We start from the raw sequence: 23,340 nt of genomic DNA, 5'->3' as shown, positions 1-23,340 counted from the left end.
GGAAAGAATGAGGGAGATTTCTCAACTCAGAAACCAAAAGACAGGAAATTTGACAGGGCATCTCTTGAGATGACAGTAGGTTGTCTTCGTTGGTAATTTCCTATGAGGACAGAGAAATCTAGATTATAAAGTCCAGATCTCACCAGAGATGTTAGTTTTGGGATTTTCAGCACAGATAATGATAGAACCCCCAAAGTCATTTGAGTATTTTGAGATAGAAAATGCATTTACATTTCTCTAGGAGGGCCTTGAGGAGACTCCTTAGTTAGATCATATGTCAGATTGGTCAAATGAGGCAATGGAATGCACTTGATAAAATGAAAGCATGTTATTATACACATAGGTGAAGTAAAATAAAATATTAGACATAACTTCAGTGCTGATTTTTGCCCACTTTAGAGCCCATAGTCAAAGGCCTCCAGGCTGTTCTGTAAGTAGAGGCCTAAGAATCCTTGATGAGTCTTCACATCATGGAGGAGGGCTGATACTGTGGGATCTTTCTTCATGGCTGCTATCCAGAGCTTAAGTTTTGGAGTGTGGGCTACACACCTGTGGAAGGAAGACAGAAAAAGGTGTGACCTAGGTAAACTAGATTGGCATCACAAAATCTTCTAAAGATCATTATCCTTGTCTGCAGTTTAATTTTGTTTTCCTCTAACCTTTTTAAAGATTAAAAACATTTCCTTAAAGTGCATGTAATCACAGACTATTAGATTTTAAAGGTATCACAGAGCTCTTTGTTTTATAGAACAGGAATCTGAGAGTAAAGTGACTTGCTCAGTTTGCAAAGCACTTGTCCAAACTGAGAGACTGATAGCTTTTTAAGAGAGAATTTGGAAGACAAACAAGAATGTTAAATTTTAATTATTCTATCACCAGATTGTGACTAAAAAGTAATCCTAAATAGCTGTAGTCTCTAAGAAGTGGGAGAATGTCAGGGTGCTGGCTGACAAAACTCAAAACATTTTAGAAAATAGCGTGGAAATCTTATTGGTAATTGGGAGGTTAACCCTGGTCATAGAATCCTGCAAAATATCCTTATAAAAATGTACATCCTATGGATTTTTAATCCAGAGGGAAGAAGTAAATTATGAAGCATTTTATTCCATGTCACAGAAATTTCCCATCCTCCAAGGAGTAGCAAATGTAAGTATATGACTTGTTTTAGATAGCATGGGACCCTCCTGTCTGTTTTCATGCATACCAGTTGTATTAAATATTTTAACTTTATTTTTTTTAACTTTTATTTGTTCAGAAAAAAGTACAATGTGTACTATTTCAACTATCCTAAATCATGGACATAATATTTGAAGGTCTTACTCATTTAGCTCCACTGCTTCCAGCCGTTCAAACCAGGGCCAGATGAGATAATCAATCATAGACACAGAATTGCCACCAAAGAAGGTTGTCTTCTTATTAGTCAGAACCTGAACATTAAAAACATAAAGAGTACTGGTAATTTGTGCATCTAGTAAGAATCATCATCAGAAACAATGAAGGCAAATTAAGAAAAGCATATGAGAGCAACATCTCTTATTTTGACATATCCATTTGGGTTTTTGTCTGATCAAAAGTTTAAACAGCTTTAGAGTCCATTGGATTGGCATAAAATGAAACGATGAACAAAATAATCTGAAAAATGGAGAAAAACAGGTCATAAAGCATAAGATCCCTGTAAAATGCAGGACTTACGTGCAGAATGTAGAAATAACTGGGAGTCAGTAAGAAAAATGGCAAAAAATTAATTAGAAAAATGAGCAAGAGGATGTACAGATGGCCAATAATCATTTGAAAGGGGCTCGACTACATTAGTTGTCATGGAAATGAAATTAAAACTAAAAAGCACTGGGGCTGGGGATGTGGCTCAAGCGGTAGCGCCCGGAATGCGTGCTGCCCGGGTTCAATCCTCAGCACCACATACAAATAAAGATGTTGTGCCCGCCGATAACTAAAAAATAAATATTAAAATTCTCTCTCTCTCTCTACCTCTATCTCTTTAAAAAAAAAAAAAAAAAAAGCAATTGCACAAAAAATAATTGCACTGTGTATCAGTCAGAATGGCTAAAATGAACAAGATGGAACCACTGCTGGTAGGAGTGTAAATTGGTATAACCAGGTTTTAGCAGCTTGCATACTCTGTAACCCAGCAGTTCTACTTGGAAATGTAACATAAGTCAATCAAAATTCTGTAATAGTTCAAATGTGAAAATGTTAATTGGGATTACATTAGATAAGTTGTGTAGTCAAATTGTAGAACACTATACCAAAGAACAGGAAAGAACTACACAACGTAAACTTAATATTGAATGAAAGACATTAAATCCAAAAGAGTGTGTATTATATCATTCCATTTGTATAAAGCACAAAAAGAACCCAAACTAATATTCTGGTTCTTGATATGGGTCTGCTACCATGATTGTGTTCACTTTGAGAAAATCCATCATGTAGTACTCATATGCTTTGGGTGCTTCTGTGGTTGCAGTTTTTCAATTAAGAAATGTCTTCAATATACCAGAAATAGACTGGATTAAACATATGGAAATATACAGGAAAAAGACTGTAAAACAGATGACAATTACTTGAAAACCAAGCACAAACAGGATGTTTCTTAAATTTAAGAAAGTGAATTGACATTAGGGTTTTGCCAAAGGGGAAAATTGAGACTCTTGTCTGGCTAACTAAACAAGCACCAAGAAATGTTTCCCTTTATAAATAAACTCCAGAATTTTTCTTAGGGCCCATGTAACATTATGCATTTTTGATTGATTATATCTACCCAACTATTCATCTCAGTAAATACTACTAAAATGTAATCATCTAAAGAATTATGTTCTGCATCTTTGCAGCTTTTACACTGTCCAACAGAAGAATATAAAATTTTTCAGGAAGAAATATAACCCCTGCCCTCATCAATTACCATTAAGAAAATTTAACTGGTAATGAAAAATCTACTTCTGCAAAAAAAAGATACCAGGCTCAAATGTTTTACAGAAACAGCCAGATTAGAAAAAATAGGGAACATTACCCAACCCATTTTAAGAGATTAGATCAGCCTGTAATCCCAGCTCTTCAGAAGGCCGAGGCAAGATGGCATGTACAAGTCCAGTACAGACTCTGTCTCAAACAAATAAAAAGGGCTGGAGATGTACCCCCCAGTGAGAAAGCACCCCTCTGGCTTCAATACCCAGTACAAGAAAAAAGAAGTTAGACTATTTCCAGACAACAAAACAATTGAAGATACTGTGAGAATAGAATATGGGTCAGTTCAGTTAGGAACACATGTACAAAACTTTATTAACAATTATATTAACTTTATGAACTACAATACTCAGGAAAATCCATTGAGAACAAGAAGGTTTTATCTCAGTTATGCTGGTTTGGTTAGACACCAGAAAAATCTATCAGTAGCATCACATTCACCAGATAAAAGGGGAGAATTCTGTGAACATTTCAGTAGATGTAACAGATGTCAAAAAAATTAAACACTCATGATTTTTTTAAAAATTAGCAAATTGAAACTCCATGAAAAAAGTTTCAGAAAAAACTCACAGTAAACTTCGGTACTCATTCCCATAAATGACAGCAAGTGTGAATTCTCTCAGTAAAACTTAAGGCTGTGTATGAATGGAATATCTCAAGGCTAAAGGAAGGCTCTGTCTTAAGCCTATATTACAGCCTCTCCAAAAAAGACAAAACACATCTGGGCTTCCTCAAGTATTTGTGTGGTTCATGGCAATCTTTTTGCAGTGAGAAAAGTTTTATTATACCAAGTGGGGGGAAAACACAATGACATCCATGCTCTGATCACATTTTTTAAAAATATAGACAAAGACTGGAAACAAGAATGTAAAAATGGAAACAGGTGACAAATTGTGGAGATGTGTATAATATTTTTCTCTTTTCTTTGTTATTTTAATGTCAATTTAACAAAGTATTCTAAAAACAAACCTTTGACAGTGCTTTTGGGTATTTGGGTTTATATTATAAGCAGAACATCTTACAGCAATCAACTTTATTTTTTTTATTTTGAATTCTTCCTAATTGCCATAAAGTGACTTGGGAAATGGAAGTATGAAAAAAAGAGTAAAAGGAAAAGGAGGTAGATATAGAGTATCTTGTATCATGATCAAAGCTATGAGAAATGATTACCTCCTCTAGCTTGCTGAATTCTTTCTTCAATTCTTCTTTTAGGCCAGACCAGTTTTCTTTATTTTGCCCTTTAATAAAGTTTGCCATCAAAGATGGTACCTAGGCAGAGAATGATTTCTTAGTGAATCAGTTTGAGGCTCACTACCTTAGCACTCCTACATAAAAACATGATTAATTTAGGCCCTAAGGAACTTAGTGAGAACCTGTCTCTAAATAAAAAAATCAAAAGGGCTGAGGATGGAGCTCATTGGTAAAGTGCCCCTGGCTTCAATCCCCAGTACAAAAACAAACAAACAAAAAAAACAATAAAATTCTCATAGTATGATATTCCAAAAATGTCTCAGGTGCACCAAGTCCCTACATTAACAAAGGCCACAGAATGATCTTAGAAACAGTTTTGTAGACTAAGATAATATGTTGGTTAGGATTTTATGAATTGCTCATAGGATTGTTGGGAGGAGGGGAGGGGAGGGGGATAGTAGAGGATAGGAAAGGCAGCAGAATACAACATACACTAATATGGCAGTATGTAAAAACGTGGATGTGTAACCGATGTGATTCTGCAATCTGTATACGGGGTAAAAATGGGAGTTCATAACCCAATTGAATCAAATGTATGAAATATGTTAAGAGCTATGTTTTGAACAACTAATAAAAAAAATAAAATAAAAGGATTGTTGGGAGGCCGAATAAACAGACCTGGATCTAAGAACATTACAAAATCTGAGAACTGGCCTAATGGGAGGTGCCCACTGCTGCCAGTGCCAGCTGAGCATTAATGTTACAGCTCATGCTGCTGCCAGTAAATGGATTCTGAGGTTATCACTAGTGCCACTAGCCCCCCGTGCCATTATTGTTCTGGAATTTAATCTTGTAACCTCCACTGCACCTGAGAGCTGGAAGCTCTGCCACCAGCAGCAACAGCGACCCTCACCAAGCTTCATATCATGTCTGAATTGAATGCTAACATGTGTGTGATAGGAAGAACCTAGGTCACAGGCAATGGCCCCAGTGGTAGAGGGAACTGGGGAAAAGGATTTTTCTGAGTTCTACCTTTCTACATAAAGAGGTGGTACAAACGGGATTACCTAAAGACACGACATGTGTAGTGTCAGATGCTTCAATGCTTGTAGTGGAAGCACTGAATCTCCAATTTTACTTTTCATGCTCATTATTTCTGTATTTTAATATTTGGTCTTTAAGATCTCATTCAGAGAAGCACACTTAATCCGATTTAAATAAACAGGCACTTGTAAAAACATTAGAATCTCATGAAATCCCATCAACGTCAGTACAGCTTGCCCTTTTGGAACTGAAGGTTTGCCATTAACGTCAGTACAGCTTGCCCTTTTGGAACTGAAGGTTTGCAGGCAACAGTTATCTGCATTTCCATCTCTACCTGACTTGCTGGTTCTGTCTGCATTTCCATCTTCACTTGCCTTACCTTTTGTCTCTTCTTGTTTTCCGTATATCAGTTTCCACTCAATGCTCTTCCATTTTTGCTTCCCCTAAAGATGAACTTCTGTGGCTTTGATTTTTCAAATCTCCTTTATCTATTTTATACTGATTTATACTGACACACACACACACACACACATCCACTGGTTTTTTATCCTTAACACTTTTACTAAATTAGTTTCTGTGTCTAATTTCTAAATTTCCAGGAGAGAAGATGACTAGCAAGGTATGGCAAGGCGGGATTGGGGTTTATTTCTGGACTAATGAGCTGTGGCCAGGAGAGCAGCATCATTAGCCATCTTTTTTTGAAAGTGAACAGGGAAATAATGGTGGGAATCTCCAGCTTTACTTTTCATGCTCATTTTCTTTTTGGACGGTACAATGAATTTTGGTACCAATTTTTAAACACCCCAACATTTCTTGTAAAAGTCACATTCCCTTTCCACCAACTTTAATAGCAGCCACTCTGCTTTTCTTTGACTCTTATCCTGGGAAGCCACGTGATACTCTCCTCCTTCCCTATACCTTTGCAATATCTCCTAAAACAAGATCTCCCTATAAATCTCTCATATTTTATGTATTTTTAAAACACATTCTTTCTTTAGAGGCAAAGCATTCCTTTATATACTAACCATGTTACCAAGGTAATAATGTTTAAAGGGATGTAGTAGGACATTGCTATTCTGGGTATCTACATATACATCCACTGGTTTTTCTTTGCTGATACTAATTGTTAACACATCCATGTTGATGCTAATTATGATGTAAACATTTCTTAAGGGATTCCATTTATTCAGTCAGCTGAGAGTTAGGGCCAACACAGAGTTGATGCTCACTGCTAGATGCTATGACTGTAACAAGAGCTAACACTGAGTAGGTCCCATGAGACAGACTCTGCTCTAGGTGTTTCATATTAATTGATTTTTACTTCATGAGATGGGAACAATTATTATACTTATTTGAAAATGATGAACTAACTAAATAAATAATTAAAAATGATGAACTTAAGAGGCAAAGTAACAAGTAACTTGCTCAGAGTCACACAATGTGCAAGTAGCCAAGCTGGTCACAAATGCAAGCAGTGGACCAAGAGTGATCAAAACACAGCCTCCACACTCACAGAGCTCACATTGCCAGTGCAATACATGGGCAAATGGCGGGTAATTACGAGGGCCAAGTGTCACAATAGGGAAGTGAGCATATCTGGGACACAGAGTAGAGCACTGACCAGCCCAGACAGACATCTGGAAGGCAGCAATACCCAGGCAGACATGTGAAAGATGCCTGGGGAATAACCAGGCCAGGTGAGACTGAGAGACTTGTCCAGCAAGAGTTGAGAAAGAGAAGGTTGCAAGTATGGGAAAAAGTGCAGAATGACTAGAAAACAAAATGTCAGAAGAGTGAAAAGGGAACACTTTGGAGAGGTAAGAGGGAACCAGATCATGGAAGGACAAGAGCTGACAAGAGCATATTGCTCTATTGTCTTCCACTCCCAAATCACTGAACCATCATAAATGACAGTGTTGATTTACTTAAAAAACAAAGCATTTTCAAATAGAAACTGAAATTCCTTGTATACCCACCTTAGAAAATAACTCAAAGACCATCTTTTGGCAAGCTTTTTCATAAGGATCATCCGGCAACAGCTTCTTCCCAGGATATGCTTCATCCAGGTACTCACAAGTGATGGTAGATTCAGAGATCAACTGACCCTGACTGTTTTCCAGAACTGGCACTAAACCCAGGGGATTCTTCTTGAAGTACCACTCAGGCTTATTTCTCAGGTTGATATTGATGATTTCATGCCTGAAAGATACAAGACTATGAAGAGACTGAACCATTTTCTGTATTTCTGTATAAATTTTTAAGTCCCACCATCTACTTAGTTCAGACTCCAATTTTAGGTGTTATTTCTGCCTTGATTTTCTCCATACCAGTTTTTTGTTGTTGTTGTTTGTTTGTTTGTTTTAAGAATTTGAATATTTTAGCTGGCTGTGGTGGCACACACTTGTAATCCCAGCTATTTGGGAGGCAAAGGCAGGAGGATCACAAGTTTGAGCCAGCCTTGGCTACTTAGTGTGGGCCAGTCTCAAAAAAATTTAAAGAGGGCTGGGAATGTAACTCTATGGTAAAGCACCTAAGTTCATGCCCTAATACCTAAACAAATAAATAAAAATTAAAAATTAAAGTAATATGACTATTTTGACTAGTCAACTGTTTTGACTATTCCACTTCCTATGAGTGGAATCATGTATTTATCTGTGTGATTTATTTTACTTAGCATAAGGCTCTCAAGGTCCATCTATGTTGTCACATATTGCAGAATTTCCTTTTTAAAGGTGGAACAGTATGTACTTACCACATTTTCTTGATCCATTTATCTATGAGTAGATATTGGCATTAGACCAATTGTGTAAGAGTGCTAGTATCTCTTTGAGATCCTGATATTGATCTCAAAGAAATGGGCATCTAATTGAATTGTATCCACTACACACCATATGAGAATTAACATGATGAAATTCAGTTTCTTTCACTTTGATTCAATTACTCTGAATTTAACAACAACAACCAAAAAAAAAAAAAAAAACTTGCTTTTTTTCCCCACAAGGGTATTAAGGGATCTTAAAAAATTCACTCACAAAATAAACTTTCAAGTTAAATCGCCATGAGTTGTTACGCTTTTTAAAATGTAACTAGTTTTAAAGCGTACAAGTTAAATCAAAAAAGGAAGAAAATAGGTGAAGTCCAGGCTGTTTTCAGACTGAAATTAGAACTACCATGTATCTTGCTTGAGAGATTACAGAAGAAATAAAAGAAGGGCAAATGTCATGTAATTGTTAAAACCAGGTTTATATAATTGTCAAAGCTGGATTAGTGTCAAATAGAAGAATTACTCAAAAGTAATAGACACCAACATCTTTGTTTCCTGTTTCTCCATGCATAGCAGTAGCTAGAACAGTATTTGGTGTGAGAATTTAAATAAGTAAACCTCTGTAGAAACACACGAATAATCAATTTGAATGTGTGTGTGTGTGTGTATATTAAAAGGCTCATGTGCTGACACAATACTGAATGCATTCACATTCCAGCCAATTATGAGGAAAAACAAGAATCCCTGCCAAAGAATAATCAACATTTTTTGAAAATTTATATTATGAAAACAAAAGGTAGATCCTGGGCTTTTGCCATCAAGAAGTCTCTCAGAATACACATGCATTTTGGTAGCCTGGCATTTTGAGCCAGCAATGTACCTGTACCCCCACTCCCAAAGTTGGAAGATATACCTTTTAGGGAAAACCGTTAATTGAATAGTTACATCATGTGGTAAAAATCTAGTACTTCACCAGTAAAAGTTTCCTGGGGTTCAAAGTTAAAACTGATCCATGAACATAGTAGATCTCTACTGTATGCACTACCTGAAAGATATTACCTCCCCCACTAGAGCCTCCCTCCCCACTATTATGGTAAAATAATTTCATTTTTCCTTAGAAAACTGTCTCAGTAAGACAGATGTTTTCAACCTAAGGTTCCAGAGGGAGTCACATAACTCATGACTTTGATCCCCTGAATCCATTTATGTCCTACTCCTGGATTATTCATCACATAAGTATAAGAAATGTTTTTTTAATCCAGTTTTAATCTTTCTTGGAATGAGAGATTACAGCAAAGATTACAGTGTTTTAGATAAGCATTACTAAATAATGAACATTTTATGTTCTCAAAATCATAATTTTATCCAAATGAAATGCAAGTCTTAGGGAAGTAGTAGCTAATCCAAAAATAATTTTTCTTTCAAAAGCATCTTACATTTCTTTTCAGGAGAACTGTCTGCTTAGCCAATTTTCCCCTTAGATGATTAAAATTACAAACTCTAAGCCCATAGAAGAAAAACTCCTTTAAGAACGTTGTTTTAAATTTCCACAGAGCCTTCTACACCACTGATATCTAATAAAGTTTCAAAAGATTCCCCAGGTCACTGGAAGGGAAGTTGTTCCAACGGATATCAGGCATCAGAAAAACCAAGTGACCTGTCCATTATGAATAACCCATCAGTCAACAACTGATAGTTTAAATAATGAGGCTATGCAAAAGACGGAATTTTTAGACACATACACTTCATATATATACTTTTAGTTGTCAATGGAACTTTATTTTACTTATTTATATGTGGTGCTAAGGATCGAACCCTTTATCACTGAGCTACTACCCCAGCCCCAGACACTTTCTTTTATGCTGACTAAAGTAACAACACAATCTACCCGGGTGTACCCAGGACATTTAACTCAGCGCTCTTCCAAGGAGGGTCAAACCTGTACTAGGGCAAATTACTGTTTCGGAAGGCCCCATAGAGCACCCATGAGTAATAACCAGACAAGAATGAATAGTCACTAGGGTGTGAAACCAGAAAACACGGAACCAGGAACCTGGGACCCACCAGAGCTAAATAACTGCTGCCAACGATCGCCAGTGATCTTATCCAAGAGAGATCTTCGGCAAATCACTAACTTTACTGCACCTTTGGCTTCTCCAATTCTTTATAAAATATTGGTTAATATGGAATGAGCTGTCCTAAATAGGGGAGTCTGTGCCATTTTTCCCCCTTGAGGAAAGGGTCTGTAATTTGCCATATTCCACACAAAAGGCTGACAACAGATTGTCGTAAAACACAAAAAGATCTCCACATGCACTCTCCAAAATTCCCAGCCCTGCCGCCCGCCGAAGTCGCCTCCCTGCAGGATCCGGGAGTGCCTGGTGCCTCCCTTCTTACTCGATTCCTTTGGCCTTCAGGACCAACAGCGTCCTCTGGGCAAACGGACAGAACCTCATGCTGTAGACGCGGATCAAGCCTTCCGGGACAGGCCCCGGGGGCGCGCTTCCTGCCGGGAAGAAGCAGAGGCGTTAGGGTCCCGGCATCAGCGACCTTCAGCCTCCCGCGGTCCCCCCCAGACGCCACGGAAAGAACCCCGCGCCACAGCCCGGGCCGTTCCCCATCCGCACGACTCGGCTCCCGGAGTAGCCTCACCCAACACGCGGCCCGGGGGCACCGAGATCACCCGCTCCTGGCGGCGGGCAGGCCTCACCCTTTGCCAGGCTCTTGGCTGATCCCTCCGACATCGTGGCGTAGCGCCGGCCGAATTCCCCTCGCCTCGGCTCTGGGGTTTGCAGGAGATTCAGGAAATAGGTCGCTCCTCCCTCCCAGCTCAAAAGTGCCTGCCCCCGGCTGCCGCCAACTCCGCCCCGACTGTGTCCCGCAACCCCGCGCAGCCTGCACTCTGGAGAGAACGCACGCGCGCAGAGAGCCGAATAGGTGCCGGCGACCGACGGGCGCAGTCCGTTTCCCAGCCTCACTAAGAAGAAAGCCGCGGCGATACAGGCGGAGCGGCTAGAGGGGCAATGCAGTCAAACAGCAGAAGGCGCCCGCATCCAGCCTCCTGGTTTTAAGAGATATCCCTTAAAACACGGGAGGGGGTTGTCGGGTCAGTCTCCTACAGGCCAAGATCTTCTGCCACCGGGAATGCACAAAAGGAGATCAAAATGCTCAGCCCAAAAGAGGTCTCCTGTCCACCCTGTACCTATGACCCTGCCCCTGCCCCTGACCTCCCTACCTCCCAGACCATCCTGACCCCAGACCAGGAAGGCGCTCCCAGGAGGTTTTCAAGGGGCATGGTCTTGGGACTGGTTCTCGCCCTGGGGGCCCTCGCCCGCATCGCAGCCCCCCCCTCCCACCTTGGTTCAAAGGCTTCCTACACTTAAGCACCGGTGGCAGGTACACATTCATTATTTCAGAGAGCTCTCTCCAAAGGCTCCTGTTCTCCAGACGCCCATGGCTTGTTGGAGGTCTCCCAACCGCTTGGACAGCCTTTTCCTTTTTCTGCCAGTACTAGCATGAAGTGACAACTGGGAGGGACACTGCCCCTACTCTCACCCACAGGACACCTTTTAACCTGAAAGAGTGCAAATGTGGATATTATTAACCTCCCAAGAGTGGTGCTGCTTCCAAAAATCAAATATTTGTATTTCGAAACCCTTACTACAGCACAAGATCAGAGTTAAAGAAGCCAACTGAGTGGATTTAGCCTTCTGGGTCTACGGAAAAAATGGTCTGGCCAGAGGATGCACTCAAACAGCCCCTTTAATTTAGAGATCAGGAAAGATGGTTTCTGGGGTACTATGATACATGTAAGGAAAAAAAAAAGACTATTCAATGATTTGTTTGCCTGCCTAGTTTTAATTGGATTCTTAACCATAAATTCTTTTTTTTTTTTTTTTTGGTACCAAGGATTGAACTCAGGGGCACTTGACCACCTAGCCACATCCCCAGCCCTATTTTGTATTTTATTAGAGACAGGGTCTCACTGAGTTGCTTAGCTCCTCACCGAGTTGCTTAGACTGTCTTTGTCTTTGTCTTTGTCCTGCCTCTGCCTCCCAAGCCTCTGGGATTATGGGCATGCGCCACCGCAGGGGCCTTAACCATAAATTCTTACAGATTTTATGGTTAGGAGGAATTATCCTTATCTCCCTGAGTTTCAGGATTTAATCTGTGAAAAGGGTCACAAAAGTCTTGCCTTTCAGGGTAATTTGGGTTACTATTATCAACATTATTTCAGGCCTGCATTTCTCCTGCAGATAACAGGTAGTTTGTTGAGCAATGTGACATAGCTTGTCCATTTAAACCAGGCAGGGCTGCAGGTAAATTTGCTTTTTTAGAAAAGAAAGCATGTGGGGGTCAGCACAGAGTCCATTTTATAGAATTATTCCCTTAACTTCATGTTCCTATTATTCTCATCTGTCTGTCCCCTATCTTTGTGATCTCGGTCACAAAGGTTTACAGACTTCAATGAACAATAACAAAGTCCACCAGCCTTCCAGTCCAAGAACCCACCAGATCTCCTAGGACCCATACGCCAAAACTTAATATGATGGACAGTCAGGCAAACCCTGCTGAGCAGTGCAGAGTCATCAGAACCACTCCATCCACCTTGTGTCTGGGGCAATAGTAGATGAAATAACAGAAGTTTTTCAGGTCCAGGCTGGAAAAATAATGAGTAGGATTAAAATGAGGCTCTGCCAGGTGTCCCAGCATGGCAAATCTGACTTTCTGGGTATCTTCATTTTTTCTCTTCTCCCCGACACCAGAAGCTCAGAAGCCATGTTTAGCCAAAGGGAGAACTACTCAGCTCTTGGAAAACGCTGAGCTGGGTGTTCAGGCTTCTTGGCTCCACTAAGTGCTGGCTGGTGATTCAGCAGAAACTCCAGGTTCAGCCGCCTGCCTAGTTTTAAAAACTGATAACTCCTGGACTGGTCTGGAAGGGGATGTCTGTTTAATTTTGCTTGGCTCTGTTATGGGAGGGGCAAAGAATGAGATGATAAGCTTGCAGTCTTGGAGCTCCCTGCCTGTTTTGACCTGGTTCTCCCCCTGTGTTAGTTTACTAGGGTTAGAGTAACAAAGTACCAGCATGGCTTAACCAGCAGAAACATGTCTCAAATCTCTAGAGGCTAGAAGTCCAAAATGAAAGCGTCACCAAGGTTCCTTCTGAGGATTGTTAAGGAGTATTTGCTCTATGCTTCTCCCAGCTTCTGGTGATTGGAGGCAATCTTTGGTGTCCCTAGGTACAAAAGCCTCAGCCAGTCTCTTTCTTCACCTTTACAAGGAATCCTCTGTGCTCATGTCCATCAAATTTTTTCTTTTTTAATCAGGACCTCAGTCATACTGAGTTAGGGTCACACTCCAGTATGGCCTCATCCTAATTTAACTAATTACATCTGCTACAGCCCTATTTCCAAATAAGGCCACATTCAGAGGTTCCGGGGATTAGGACATTACAGTATGTATGAAGTTGTGGGTGGACACAGTTCAACCCATTGCTCCTTATTATCCCTGTGGAAGCAGGCAAGTCACTAACCTGTATTTTTCAGTTCCCTCGTGTAAAATGGGATGGTAAAAACTTAATGCCTTTTATAGAGTTCAAAGAACGATTAAATTAGTTAATATATAGAAAGCACTTAAATATTACATGGCATAGAATAAGTGTTAAATAAATAATATCATTACTACATATTTCTGTTTAATTAAATAGGCAAAAATAAAACTAAATTTAAAATACGGGCCTTGCTTTACTCTATTTAAAGAAGTAAAATTTTTAGGAGCACTTTTTTTTATTAGTTCTAATCAGTTATACGTGACAGTAGAAAGCTCTTCAATTCATTGTACACAAATGGAGCAGAATTTTTCACTTCTCTTGTTGTACATGAAGTAAGGTCACACCATTCATACACTCATACATGTGTCTAGGGTAATAATGTCCATCTCAGCCACCATCTTTCCTACCCCCTTGCCCCATTCAAATTTCCTCCACTCATCCCATGCCCCCCCCCCATTATGGATTATCATTCACTTATCAGAGAAAACATTCAGCCCTGGTTTTGGGGATTGACTTATTTCACTTCATATGATATTCTCCAACTCCATCCATTTACCTGCAAATGCCATAATTTTATTTTCCTTTAATGCTGAGTAATATTCCATTGTGCATATATACCACAGTTTCTTTATCCACTCATCTATTGAAGGGCATCTAGGTTGCTTCCACAGTTTAGCTATTGTGAATTCAGCTGCTATAAACATTGAAGTGGCTGTGTCACTGTAGTATGCTGTTTTTAAGTCCTTTGGGTATAGACCGAGCAGTGGGATAGCTGGGTCAAATGGTGGCTCCATTCCAAGTTTTCTAAGGAATCTTTTAGGAGGACTTTTAACATGTTAATGACTTCATGCAAATAATCTTATAAATTTAAACCTAGCTGGCAAATCTTTAATTAGACAAACTAAAAATTTCATATCATGGTATTATATTAGAATTTTATTTGGAATTTCCTGTTCCCTAGTTAATTAGTAGTAGAATGTTTTGTTATAATTTTTTGAAAGAGCTAATTCATCAATAAAGTAAAATAATAATTCCTCAAAGAAACAAATTGAAAAGAAAGTACACTATTTCAGGCAATGCCTGTACTATAGTACTGCTATGTGTTATAGTAGATCATTTCCAAATCCTCTGCAGGTACACACATAATGTGAACATCTGATGTACATCACTGTGAGCAACAGTTGAAATGGCACAGTACTGTATTTTATTTATTTATTTATTTATGCTGGGGATTGAACCCAGGGCCTTGTACATGCAAGGCAAGTACTCTACCAACTGAGCAATACATTTTGCAGTAGTAATTTTCAATAATAAATCTGAGTAGACTAATCTGAACTGATTCTGCTGGTTCTAAGATCAAAAGCAATAGCCATAAGAAATAGTTATCTATCTTCTAAATAGCACCTTTCCTCATTGCTCATATACATCCACTTGATACAGTATTCTTCTGTGACTTTCAGGAATGTAACTTGAGTACGTTTATACTTTTAAATATATATATTTATGTTAACAAGAGTAAGTTAGGAATATTGAAAATCACATTAATTGTTTCACCATTGTTGCTATTTTAAGAAATAATGTTTTCCAAAAAAATTTTAAAGGACATTTATCTTATAATATATATTCTTTTAAATTAGCATTCAGTGTTGGTCCAGAGCAGGGAGAAACAAGTTTTTATAAAAGAGATTCCATGAAAGATACTGGCTAAATGATTGAGTGAAAAAATTAGTTCCAGAATCAGATCAATGAAAAAATATATAATCCTTACAATAAGGATCCATATGGGAATACGTGGTCCATAAAGAAAGGACCTTAAATAGAAAAAAAAAAAAGTGAGGGAATTTAAAAAGTACATTTAGAGATGACTGGATAAATTGTGGTATTTCATTTAATGGACAATTATCCAGCAATGAATACTAAGAGACTACAGCTATAGCTATCAATTTTTAAATCATCTCAAAAACACAAGATTGAGTCATAAAAGCAAGTCAAAAAAATAATATAGGGCATGACTATGTAAAATATGCAAAATTAGGGACTGGGGTTGTTGCTCAGCAGTAGAGCATTCGCCTAGCATGTGTGAGGCCCTGGGTTCGATCCTCAGCACCACATAAAAATAAATAAAATAAAGATATTGCATCCAACTACAACTAAAAAATAAATGTTAAAAAATATATGCAAAATTAAATAGCTTATTATTGGTCATGGCACATGCATATGTGGTAGCATTGAAAATTGAGAAACAATAGCCACAGAATTCAGAATAGTAGTTACCCCCAGGAAGAAGGAAAGGAAAAGAGAGGGTACCTGGTATGGAGGGGATGCTTCAAAGATATTGGCTAACTTCCATTTTTTGGGTGGAAGATGACTTCTGGAGAATGGCATTGAAGCAAGAATGGATGAAATGGGAAGAAACAAGGTGGAGTCTGTTGTCACTTGAAACCCTTCCCATAGAATTTAACCCTTTACTTTTTTGCTATATTGAGAAAAAATAAGAAAATTCAAGAAACTGATTTTTTAAAGAACAGGGTGAAAAAATCCTACGGTTAAAAGACAACTATTAAAAGGGATAAACTAAATCTATATATACTGATACAGAAACATGTTCAAGATCATTATTAAATGAAACCATTGCAGAATAGCATATAGGGGATAATTCCATCCATTGAGTACACACTTCATGCCAGGTATCTGCTAAATTTTTTACCTGGGGGAAAAAAAAGCATTTAATCCTCACAACAATGCTAAGAATAAAGTGTTATGATGGTCATTTCATGGATGAGAAAAGTAGGGGGTCTGAGGTTAAGGGATTTTCTCAATATCAACACACTTTGAAAGGTGGGGCTGGTTTTTCAACTCAAGTCTGACTAGAGTCATTTCTTAATTGCTACTATATCTCATCCATTCTAAGATTTTAATTTCTCCACATTTAATGCCCCTGAAAATTGGGATATTGTGGGAGGCCATCCTCACACGTGATTTGAGTTACCTCCCTGGCTGGGCGAGAAGCGCTTAGGCACATCTTGTGTCCAGAGCTTTCCCCACCCTTCTCAGGTCCCTAGGCTTGTCCGTGTGGAGGCGTGTCTGGCTACTACCCCAAAGACCCAATCGTCGCTCCTGACCTTGGGACATTGCCCTCCTTAATCTTCATTGGATGGGATTTTCCCCAGAATTTTTTGTTCTCCAATAAAAATCCATTCCCTGGCATGTTCTCTCTCTCTCTCTCTCTCTCTCTCTCTCTCTCTCTCTCTCTCTCTCTCTCTCTCTCTCTCGTCTCTTCAATAAACCTCACTACTCACAGGCTAAAGGATATGTCTTAAAATCACTGCAGGCTGGGGGTTGTCCTGACATAGATGTGATTACCTGTGCTTGAATCTGCAGGGTAGATGTCAATGGCTTGGAAGAAAGTCTTAGAAATAATAAGAGAGGTCTCTTGCTATATTATAAATTAAATGCTCTCGTTGGCACAGAGGACAGTTTTGGGGGTGGGGGAAGAAAGTGAAATGAATGCCTAAAACTCTGGTCTGAAAAATTTTCACAAGAGCTAGATTCTAAAAGTGAAAAAGTTGAAGCAATACTTTATTTCACTGAATAATGTTTCTTCTTCTACTTGCACAAAAGTCAGGACAAAAATCTATTTCTAAATAAGCTTAAGAGTTCCTTTGTGATAAAAATCCATCTGCATTTTAAAAAGTTCTTTAACAAGTGTCAAGTAAACATTCTAGGATTTGAATGTAATGTAATTGGCATATTATTTCCCATTTATCAGTTCAAATTAGATTTGATGAAATACAGAACATTTCCCTGACTATCCTCTAAAAGTACTTAATAACTTTTTTAAAAGAAAAAACACATTTTATCTAATATCCAAGAGCAAAATTCACACACACACACACACACACACACACACACACACCTAAAACAGTGTTTATGCTTACCATGTGGGATGCATTGTGAAATTTCTGCTGTGTTCCTTCATTTAAAAAAAAAATGCCAGTCACAACATAATAAACTAGTATGTTGGATGCATAACTGCTCTGGAGCACATACATGTTACCACACATTGGTAACATGTGTTACTAATGCCAGTTAACACTGTAAGGGTGTTTTGTAATTTTAGAATTAGTCTGCCTGTAATATCCTGTACACTTATTTAAAAATTTAGCACAGCCCGTTACTATGTATCCAGTCTGGACCAGGCAGTTCAGCCTGCATGTAAATCACCTTCCTTCCCAGGCCCCACAGGGAAGAGAAATGACTTGCAACTATGTAACAGGGTCAAATATCTGTATAGCATGTTTTATATAAAAGTCCTTTCTATGTGCAGTATTTCATTTGATCTTCACAACACTCCTATGAGCATAACCAGGAAAATATTATCTAATTTGCTTTACAGATGATGAAGTTAAGTGACCTTCCCAGTTACTGCATACCTACCAAGAGTCAGAATAAGAACCATGAAATTTTAGGTTGAAGGCTTTTCCCTCTAAATTTCATAACTTCTGAGAGTCTAATCTGAACTCAGATATGTTCACCACTTTAGTCACATATTCTTCTTGTTGACTCAAGTTTTTGTCATAGAATATATCCCAACACCTGGTTCTTCATACCATGCCAGTTTCCTATCCATGAAAAAGCCACTAGCATGTAATATTTTGGGAAATTCTTTGCCTCTTGTACAAAAGAACACAAGCAATAGGAAAAGACTCTAGAAAGACCAAGGAAACTTATGGGAAATCAGAAGAAAAGGTATAAAATAAAATATAGTGATGAACTGTATAACCATTGAGCTTTGTCTTTTATGAGATGTTAAAACAGAGGAAACCTGACTCTCTTGAAGACACTTCAAGTCTTCATGAAATCATTCAACGTGGGATGAGGAATGATAGTGAACCAGGACCTTCAAATGCTTGTTTAGAGTTTAAATATGAAATGTCTCCCAAAGACTCATGAGTTGAAGGCTTGGTCCCCAGTGCGGCAAGGTTTAAATGTGGGGCAGGAAGTGATTCCAACACAAGGGCTCTAACCTCATCAACATATTAATCCATTTGATGGATTAATGATTTGAATGGACCAGGCATGGTGGCACCCAAAAACCTGAGGTGGGAAATCCCAAGTTCAAAGCCAGGCTCAGCAATTTAGTGAGGTTGTAAGCAACTTAGCGAGAGCCTGTCTCAAAATCAAAATGGGCTGGGGATGTGTCTCAGTGGTTAGGCACCCCTGAGTTCAATCCCTGATACAAAATAATAATAATAATAATAATAATAATAATAATAATAATTTTTTAGAATGGATTATTAAGAAGGTGATGGAAACCGTAGGAGGTGGAACCTATTGGAGGAACTAAGCCTCTTGGGAGCACGTCCTAGAAGGGTATTTCCTATACCCTGTCCTTTCCTTGTTTTTCCTGCTTCCTGGCTTCTAGAAACTGAGCAGATTTCTTATTCTTCTTTTTCTTCTCCTTCTCCTCCTCCTCTTCCTTTTTTTTTCTTCTTTTAACTCAAAAAGTATTAGTATTGAATTTAACAATTTAACAAGATTATTCTAAAAATTTAAATTTAACAACAATTTAACAAGATTATTCTAAAAAATTTACAAGGAATTCCAGAAATCCAAGAATATAGCCAAAACTTTCATGCAAAATCAGACACTTCTACCATGCTCTTCTTTATGATGTTTCACCCCACCTCAGGCCTAGGGCAATGGAGTTGGCTGACCACAGACTGAGACCTCTGAAATTGTGAACCCATAAATCTTCCGTTCTTTGAGTTGTTTTTTTTTTTCCTCAGGTATTTGACACAGTGATGGAAAGGCTGACTAACAGCTTGGTACTTGATGCTCTGCCAAAGTACTATTTTAAGTATTAAGTATGCCACAGTGCAAACTGATTTATGTTTTTATTCCCTAATGGTCCTTGGATTAATTTAAATTAAGTCCATGTTAGAGTCCACGGATGTCAGTGTTCTGCAAAATTGGCTGGGATCCAAGGCTAAAAGCCATCTCAGAAATCATTCTGCCCCACTCATCTCTGTTCCCTCTACAACTGCCACCAGGGGTAACTTCTGTCTGTTTTTAACTGTATTTTGTCACTCTTATAAGTTCCATTGCTTCCTCTTATTTTATCTTTCACTAGATACTATTTTGTCGAACTTTATTGGCGTAGTACAAACCATAGAACCTGTAACATGTGTCCGGGGCAGGGGGCCATATTTTAGAGGGCCCATGCCTTTGCTGTGTGGGATCTGGCACTCAGCACCACTCCAGCATCACCATAACTATAAAGGTCTTCTGCTGTGACTTCATATTTGCTTTATGTCCATGAGACAAGATTTCCTTGCATGAATGCTGTGAGATTTTGTGTGTTGAGCCCCTGCCAACATCTACTTAAGGAATGTGGGAGAGTCTAAATGGCAAAAGTGTTTGGATAACAGAAAAGATAGATTCAAGCATTTGTCGTTCCTTCTTTTCAGATAGCATGAATCATTCATTCAGTGTTCATTCCTGATAAACTAGGTATCTTTTCCCAGCAGGATCAAAATGACCAATTTTTTTTGCCTCTCTGTGGTTCTGGTTTGTGATTCCAGGGGTTCTCATCGATTAGTGTGAAATTATAGAACAAATTCCATTACTCCCACATTTATAAATGCATGCATGTCTAAATATAACATGTATAAAGATTGATACCAATTCTTTCTTTTGATAATTAAATGAACACAGAAAGAAAATTTGAATTATAAACATTTTTGTTTATATAAAATATTTAACAAGATGTAAATTAACTAAAAGTTTTTAGCTTTAAGCCATTTTGACTTGGATTCTTTATTTTCTATTCTTATAATTGGTGTTTGATTTTTAAATTTTTTTTGTATTTTTTAATTTGTTTTAATTAGTTACACATGACAGTACAATGACTTGACATATCATACATTTGATTTTTAAATTTTAAGAAACAGTTTTTTGGGGGAGGTACTGGGGATTGGACTCAGGAGCACATGGTCACTGAGTCAGATACCCAGACCTATTGTTTTTTATTTAGAGACAGGGTCTCACTGAGTTGCTTGGTGCCTTGTTTTTGCTGAGACTGGCTTTGAATCCTTGATCCTCCTGCCTTAGCCTCCCCAGCCACTGGGATAACAGGCATGCACCACAGTGCCTGGTGTTATTAAGAACCAATTTAAAACAGTTGAGCAAATGGTTTTTAGGTCTCCATTATTATTATTATTATTATTATTATTATTATTATTATTATTATTATTTTCTTGGTGGTACTAGGAATAGAACCCAAAGGTGATTTACCAGTGAGCTACGCCCCCAGTCCTTTTTCTTATTTAAAGACAGGGTCTCATTAAGTTGACCTAGCTGTCCTTGAACTTGCTATACTCCTGCTTGAGCCTCCTAAATCTTTGGGATTACAGATGTACACCATTGCCCCCAACTCCATTTATATTCTTTCCTTGGAATTAGGAGTGGGCCTGTTGCTACAAGCCTCTCTTGTGAACTTTCTTGGTCCCTTCCATTAAAGTACTAGAATCATATGTTTGATATGTTGTTTGCTTTCCATGTTTCAACCAAGTGCAGCCTCAAGAAAAGGTAAGAAACCTCAGAAAAGAAATTTCATGATAAGATTATGCTCCACAGAAACTATAAAAATATTCTAAAATGTACTCCGAATCTATTAGATTAAATGCACAAAGCAATAACACGAAGTCATTTTTCCTAAGTGATGCAATATCTCCATATAAATGTAACCTCTTCCCATATTATTTGTTCTAAAACTTCTACAAATCATGAAAGGTTTTCTCTTCTTCCTCCTTTTCTGAAAAATGCTCAATTCAAATTAAAGGCCTAATTAAAATTTACAAGTCTACAACATCTCCTGGAAAGAATTCTTGAAGACAGTTAACACTACCTTGGTTAAAATCCACTTGAAACTTGTAAGCTTTGGGGTAAAAAGTTTAACTTTTCTGAGACTTTCTTTCACTACACGTACAGTAGGTCTAAATCAGTATATGCTTTAGAAGAACATAAGGTGGCAGGCACAGCATTATACAAGAAAGTACAAGGATGAGTCTAGGAGAAGATTCAGAAGGCTGGCTAAAGTTTGCCCAAGAGAGAATGTCATTAGCAGAAGATGCCTATATAAGTACTCATAAGATCATATTCCTTTTCTTCCTATATCAATTTCTAACTCTACAAATGTGTAATGAAATGATGTCTATCCCTCCATCGACCCCACCATTAAGGAAAGAATTTTATCTGTTTTTTTTCCCCCTAAGTAACTAGCACAATGCAAGAATGCATGGGTGATGCTCTGTATATGAAGGAGAGAAAGTGGTGTAAAACAAATGTGAAATTTGTCAAAATCAAAATATAACCACTAGCATTGACCTTCTCAAAAAAAAAAAAAAGGAATCTGGAGGTGATGGTGATGAAGACAGCATTCTCATTCACAGGATTGCTTGATAATAACTAGCACAAAAGACTTTAACAAACCAACTTTGCAAGAGGCCACCTTATGCAAAATGTACAAGGATATCTGCACATCAACAGTCTGTTCAACCTCAGACCAACACTGCTCTTGATATTAATAATAGGAGTAAAGGATTATTGCTTCAAAATATCTGATGTAATCCTCCTTATTTTTATCTTTAAGATTTCTCCTTGCCTCAATCTCTTGGAATATGCCTATAGTTTATTATGATCCGTGTATTGTCATTGCCATTCTCATCTGTTCTCAAATACATTTCACTTTCTTTGGAGAATTTCTCTCTTTGCTTTTTTTTTAAGTTGGCAATGGCAAGAAGGAAAGAAGAGAAAGAAAAAAAAGGAGGGCCAAGGAAAAGAAGAAAGGAGAGAATGAGAGAGGGAGTGAGGAAAGAAGAGAAGCAATGACAAGCTGCTGGCCGATTCATCAGCTTACTTCCTGAAACCGTCTACTTCCTTGAGGTAGCAGAAAGCACATTTGAAAGTGTTTTTCAGCAACTGAGGGTTGGACATTCTGGATTTAGTCTAGCCCTAAACTTAAGTCCCACCCAGCTTTTAGCCTTGGTTAAGTTCCTTCTCAGTTTCCTTGTGGGTAATACGGGCTGATGGGGCATATGAAGAGACAATGAGATATTGTCCGTATGGCGCTCGAAACAAAGTTTGGCATGGTCAGGACTCAAAATAATAGCTGTTTGAGGTTTATTAATATTGTAATTATTTGCTTAGGATGGTACCACTTCAGCACCCGTCCCCAGGGGCCCGCCCTCCGCTTCGCTTGCGCTCGCCCATTGGCAGAAACGTAGAAGCACTTCCACCAATCCGCTTGACTCCGCAAGACCCGGGCAAGGGGCGGAGCCAATGGGCGCAGGGTTACAGTCTCCTGGATACGCTGTAAACAGTGGAGGTTTCTCGAGCCTTGCAGCCCCAATAGCCGAGTAACCGTTACAGACCCCAACTCGGTCCCGCGCTTGCTGCCCGCCGCCCCGCCGAGGCCCATGGCGCAAAACAGGGAAGGAGAAGAGAGTCCCTCCGCTGTCTCTTCCCCCAGCGGCGCGACGCTGTCGGTGAGGTGCGGCGTCCACAGCCCCCGGCCGAAATTAAGTCTTGCGGAAACTCCTGACCTGCGTGCCTTCCCTACCCTCCGCTTCCTCGCCTTCCGTAGACCCGTCCTCCCCGCAACTTCGCCTTCTTCTCCGCCACCCGCAACCCTCCTCACAGACTCAGTCCTGTGTGACCTTTTATGACCGCTCTTCCTCCCCCTTATTCAAGAAGGGTCTCCAGGCCCCTACCGGTTTCCCGCCTCCCCCCCACCCCTTCCATTTTTCTG

The 23,340-nt window shown here is 38.9% G+C and overlaps 2 protein-coding genes across 3 annotated transcripts in view; one reads left to right on the top strand and one right to left on the bottom strand.

The window, feature by feature from the left end:
- Positions 1 to 304: 304 nt before the first annotated feature.
- On the bottom strand, positions 305 to 11,044 carry GSTO1 (glutathione S-transferase omega 1). Of its 2 annotated transcripts, XM_081268346.1 has the most exons (6): positions 10,689 to 11,044; positions 10,376 to 10,484; positions 7,191 to 7,413; positions 4,150 to 4,248; positions 1,321 to 1,427; positions 305 to 549 (listed from the first exon to the last, which is right to left on the bottom strand). In XM_081268346.1, the coding sequence occupies exons 1-6, from the start codon at positions 10,720 to 10,722 to the stop codon at positions 396 to 398; spliced, it is 726 nt and encodes a 241-aa protein (XP_081124472.1). In that variant the 5' UTR covers positions 10,723 to 11,044; the 3' UTR covers positions 305 to 395. The 2 variants fall into 2 exon arrangements, with proteins under 2 accessions (XP_081124472.1, XP_081124473.1); XM_081268347.1 differs by lacking the exon at positions 4,150 to 4,248 and having other exon boundaries at positions 10,689 to 11,043.
- An 11,964-nt stretch (positions 11,045 to 23,008) lies between these two features.
- LOC308634338 (cilia- and flagella-associated protein 43-like) overlaps positions 23,009 to 23,340 on the top strand; it is a gene marked incomplete at its 5' end in the record, with an annotated part of 78,960 nt that continues 78,628 nt past the window's right edge. The window contains one exon of the mRNA XM_081268172.1: positions 23,009 to 23,082. Within this exon, the coding sequence (XP_081124298.1) occupies positions 23,009 to 23,082 (74 nt within the window). The remainder of the gene's footprint in view (positions 23,083 to 23,340) is intronic.

The sequence above is a fragment of the Spermophilus citellus genome (genome assembly GCF_964194105.1).
Source record: "Spermophilus citellus genome assembly, chromosome: 15".
NCBI lineage: Eukaryota > Metazoa > Chordata > Mammalia > Rodentia > Sciuridae > Spermophilus > Spermophilus citellus.
The sequence above is the reverse complement of the archived record's forward strand: the minus strand, read 5'-3'. Positions and strand labels throughout refer to the sequence as shown.

Excerpts from the sequence above, each read along its gene's own strand:
- GSTO1 (XM_081268346.1), bottom strand. The coding sequence starts at position 10,722 with ATGTCGGAGGGATCAGCCAAGAGCCTGGCAAAGG. Across the intron at positions 10,485-10,688 it reads AGCCAAGAGCCTGGCAAAGG|GAAGCGCGCCCCCGGGGCCT; the intron begins GTGAGGCCTGCC and ends TCTTCCCGGCAG. Across the intron at positions 1,428-4,149 it reads AATTCAGCAAGCTAGAGGAG|GTTCTGACTAATAAGAAGAC; the intron begins GTAATCATTTCT and ends TTTAATGTTCAG.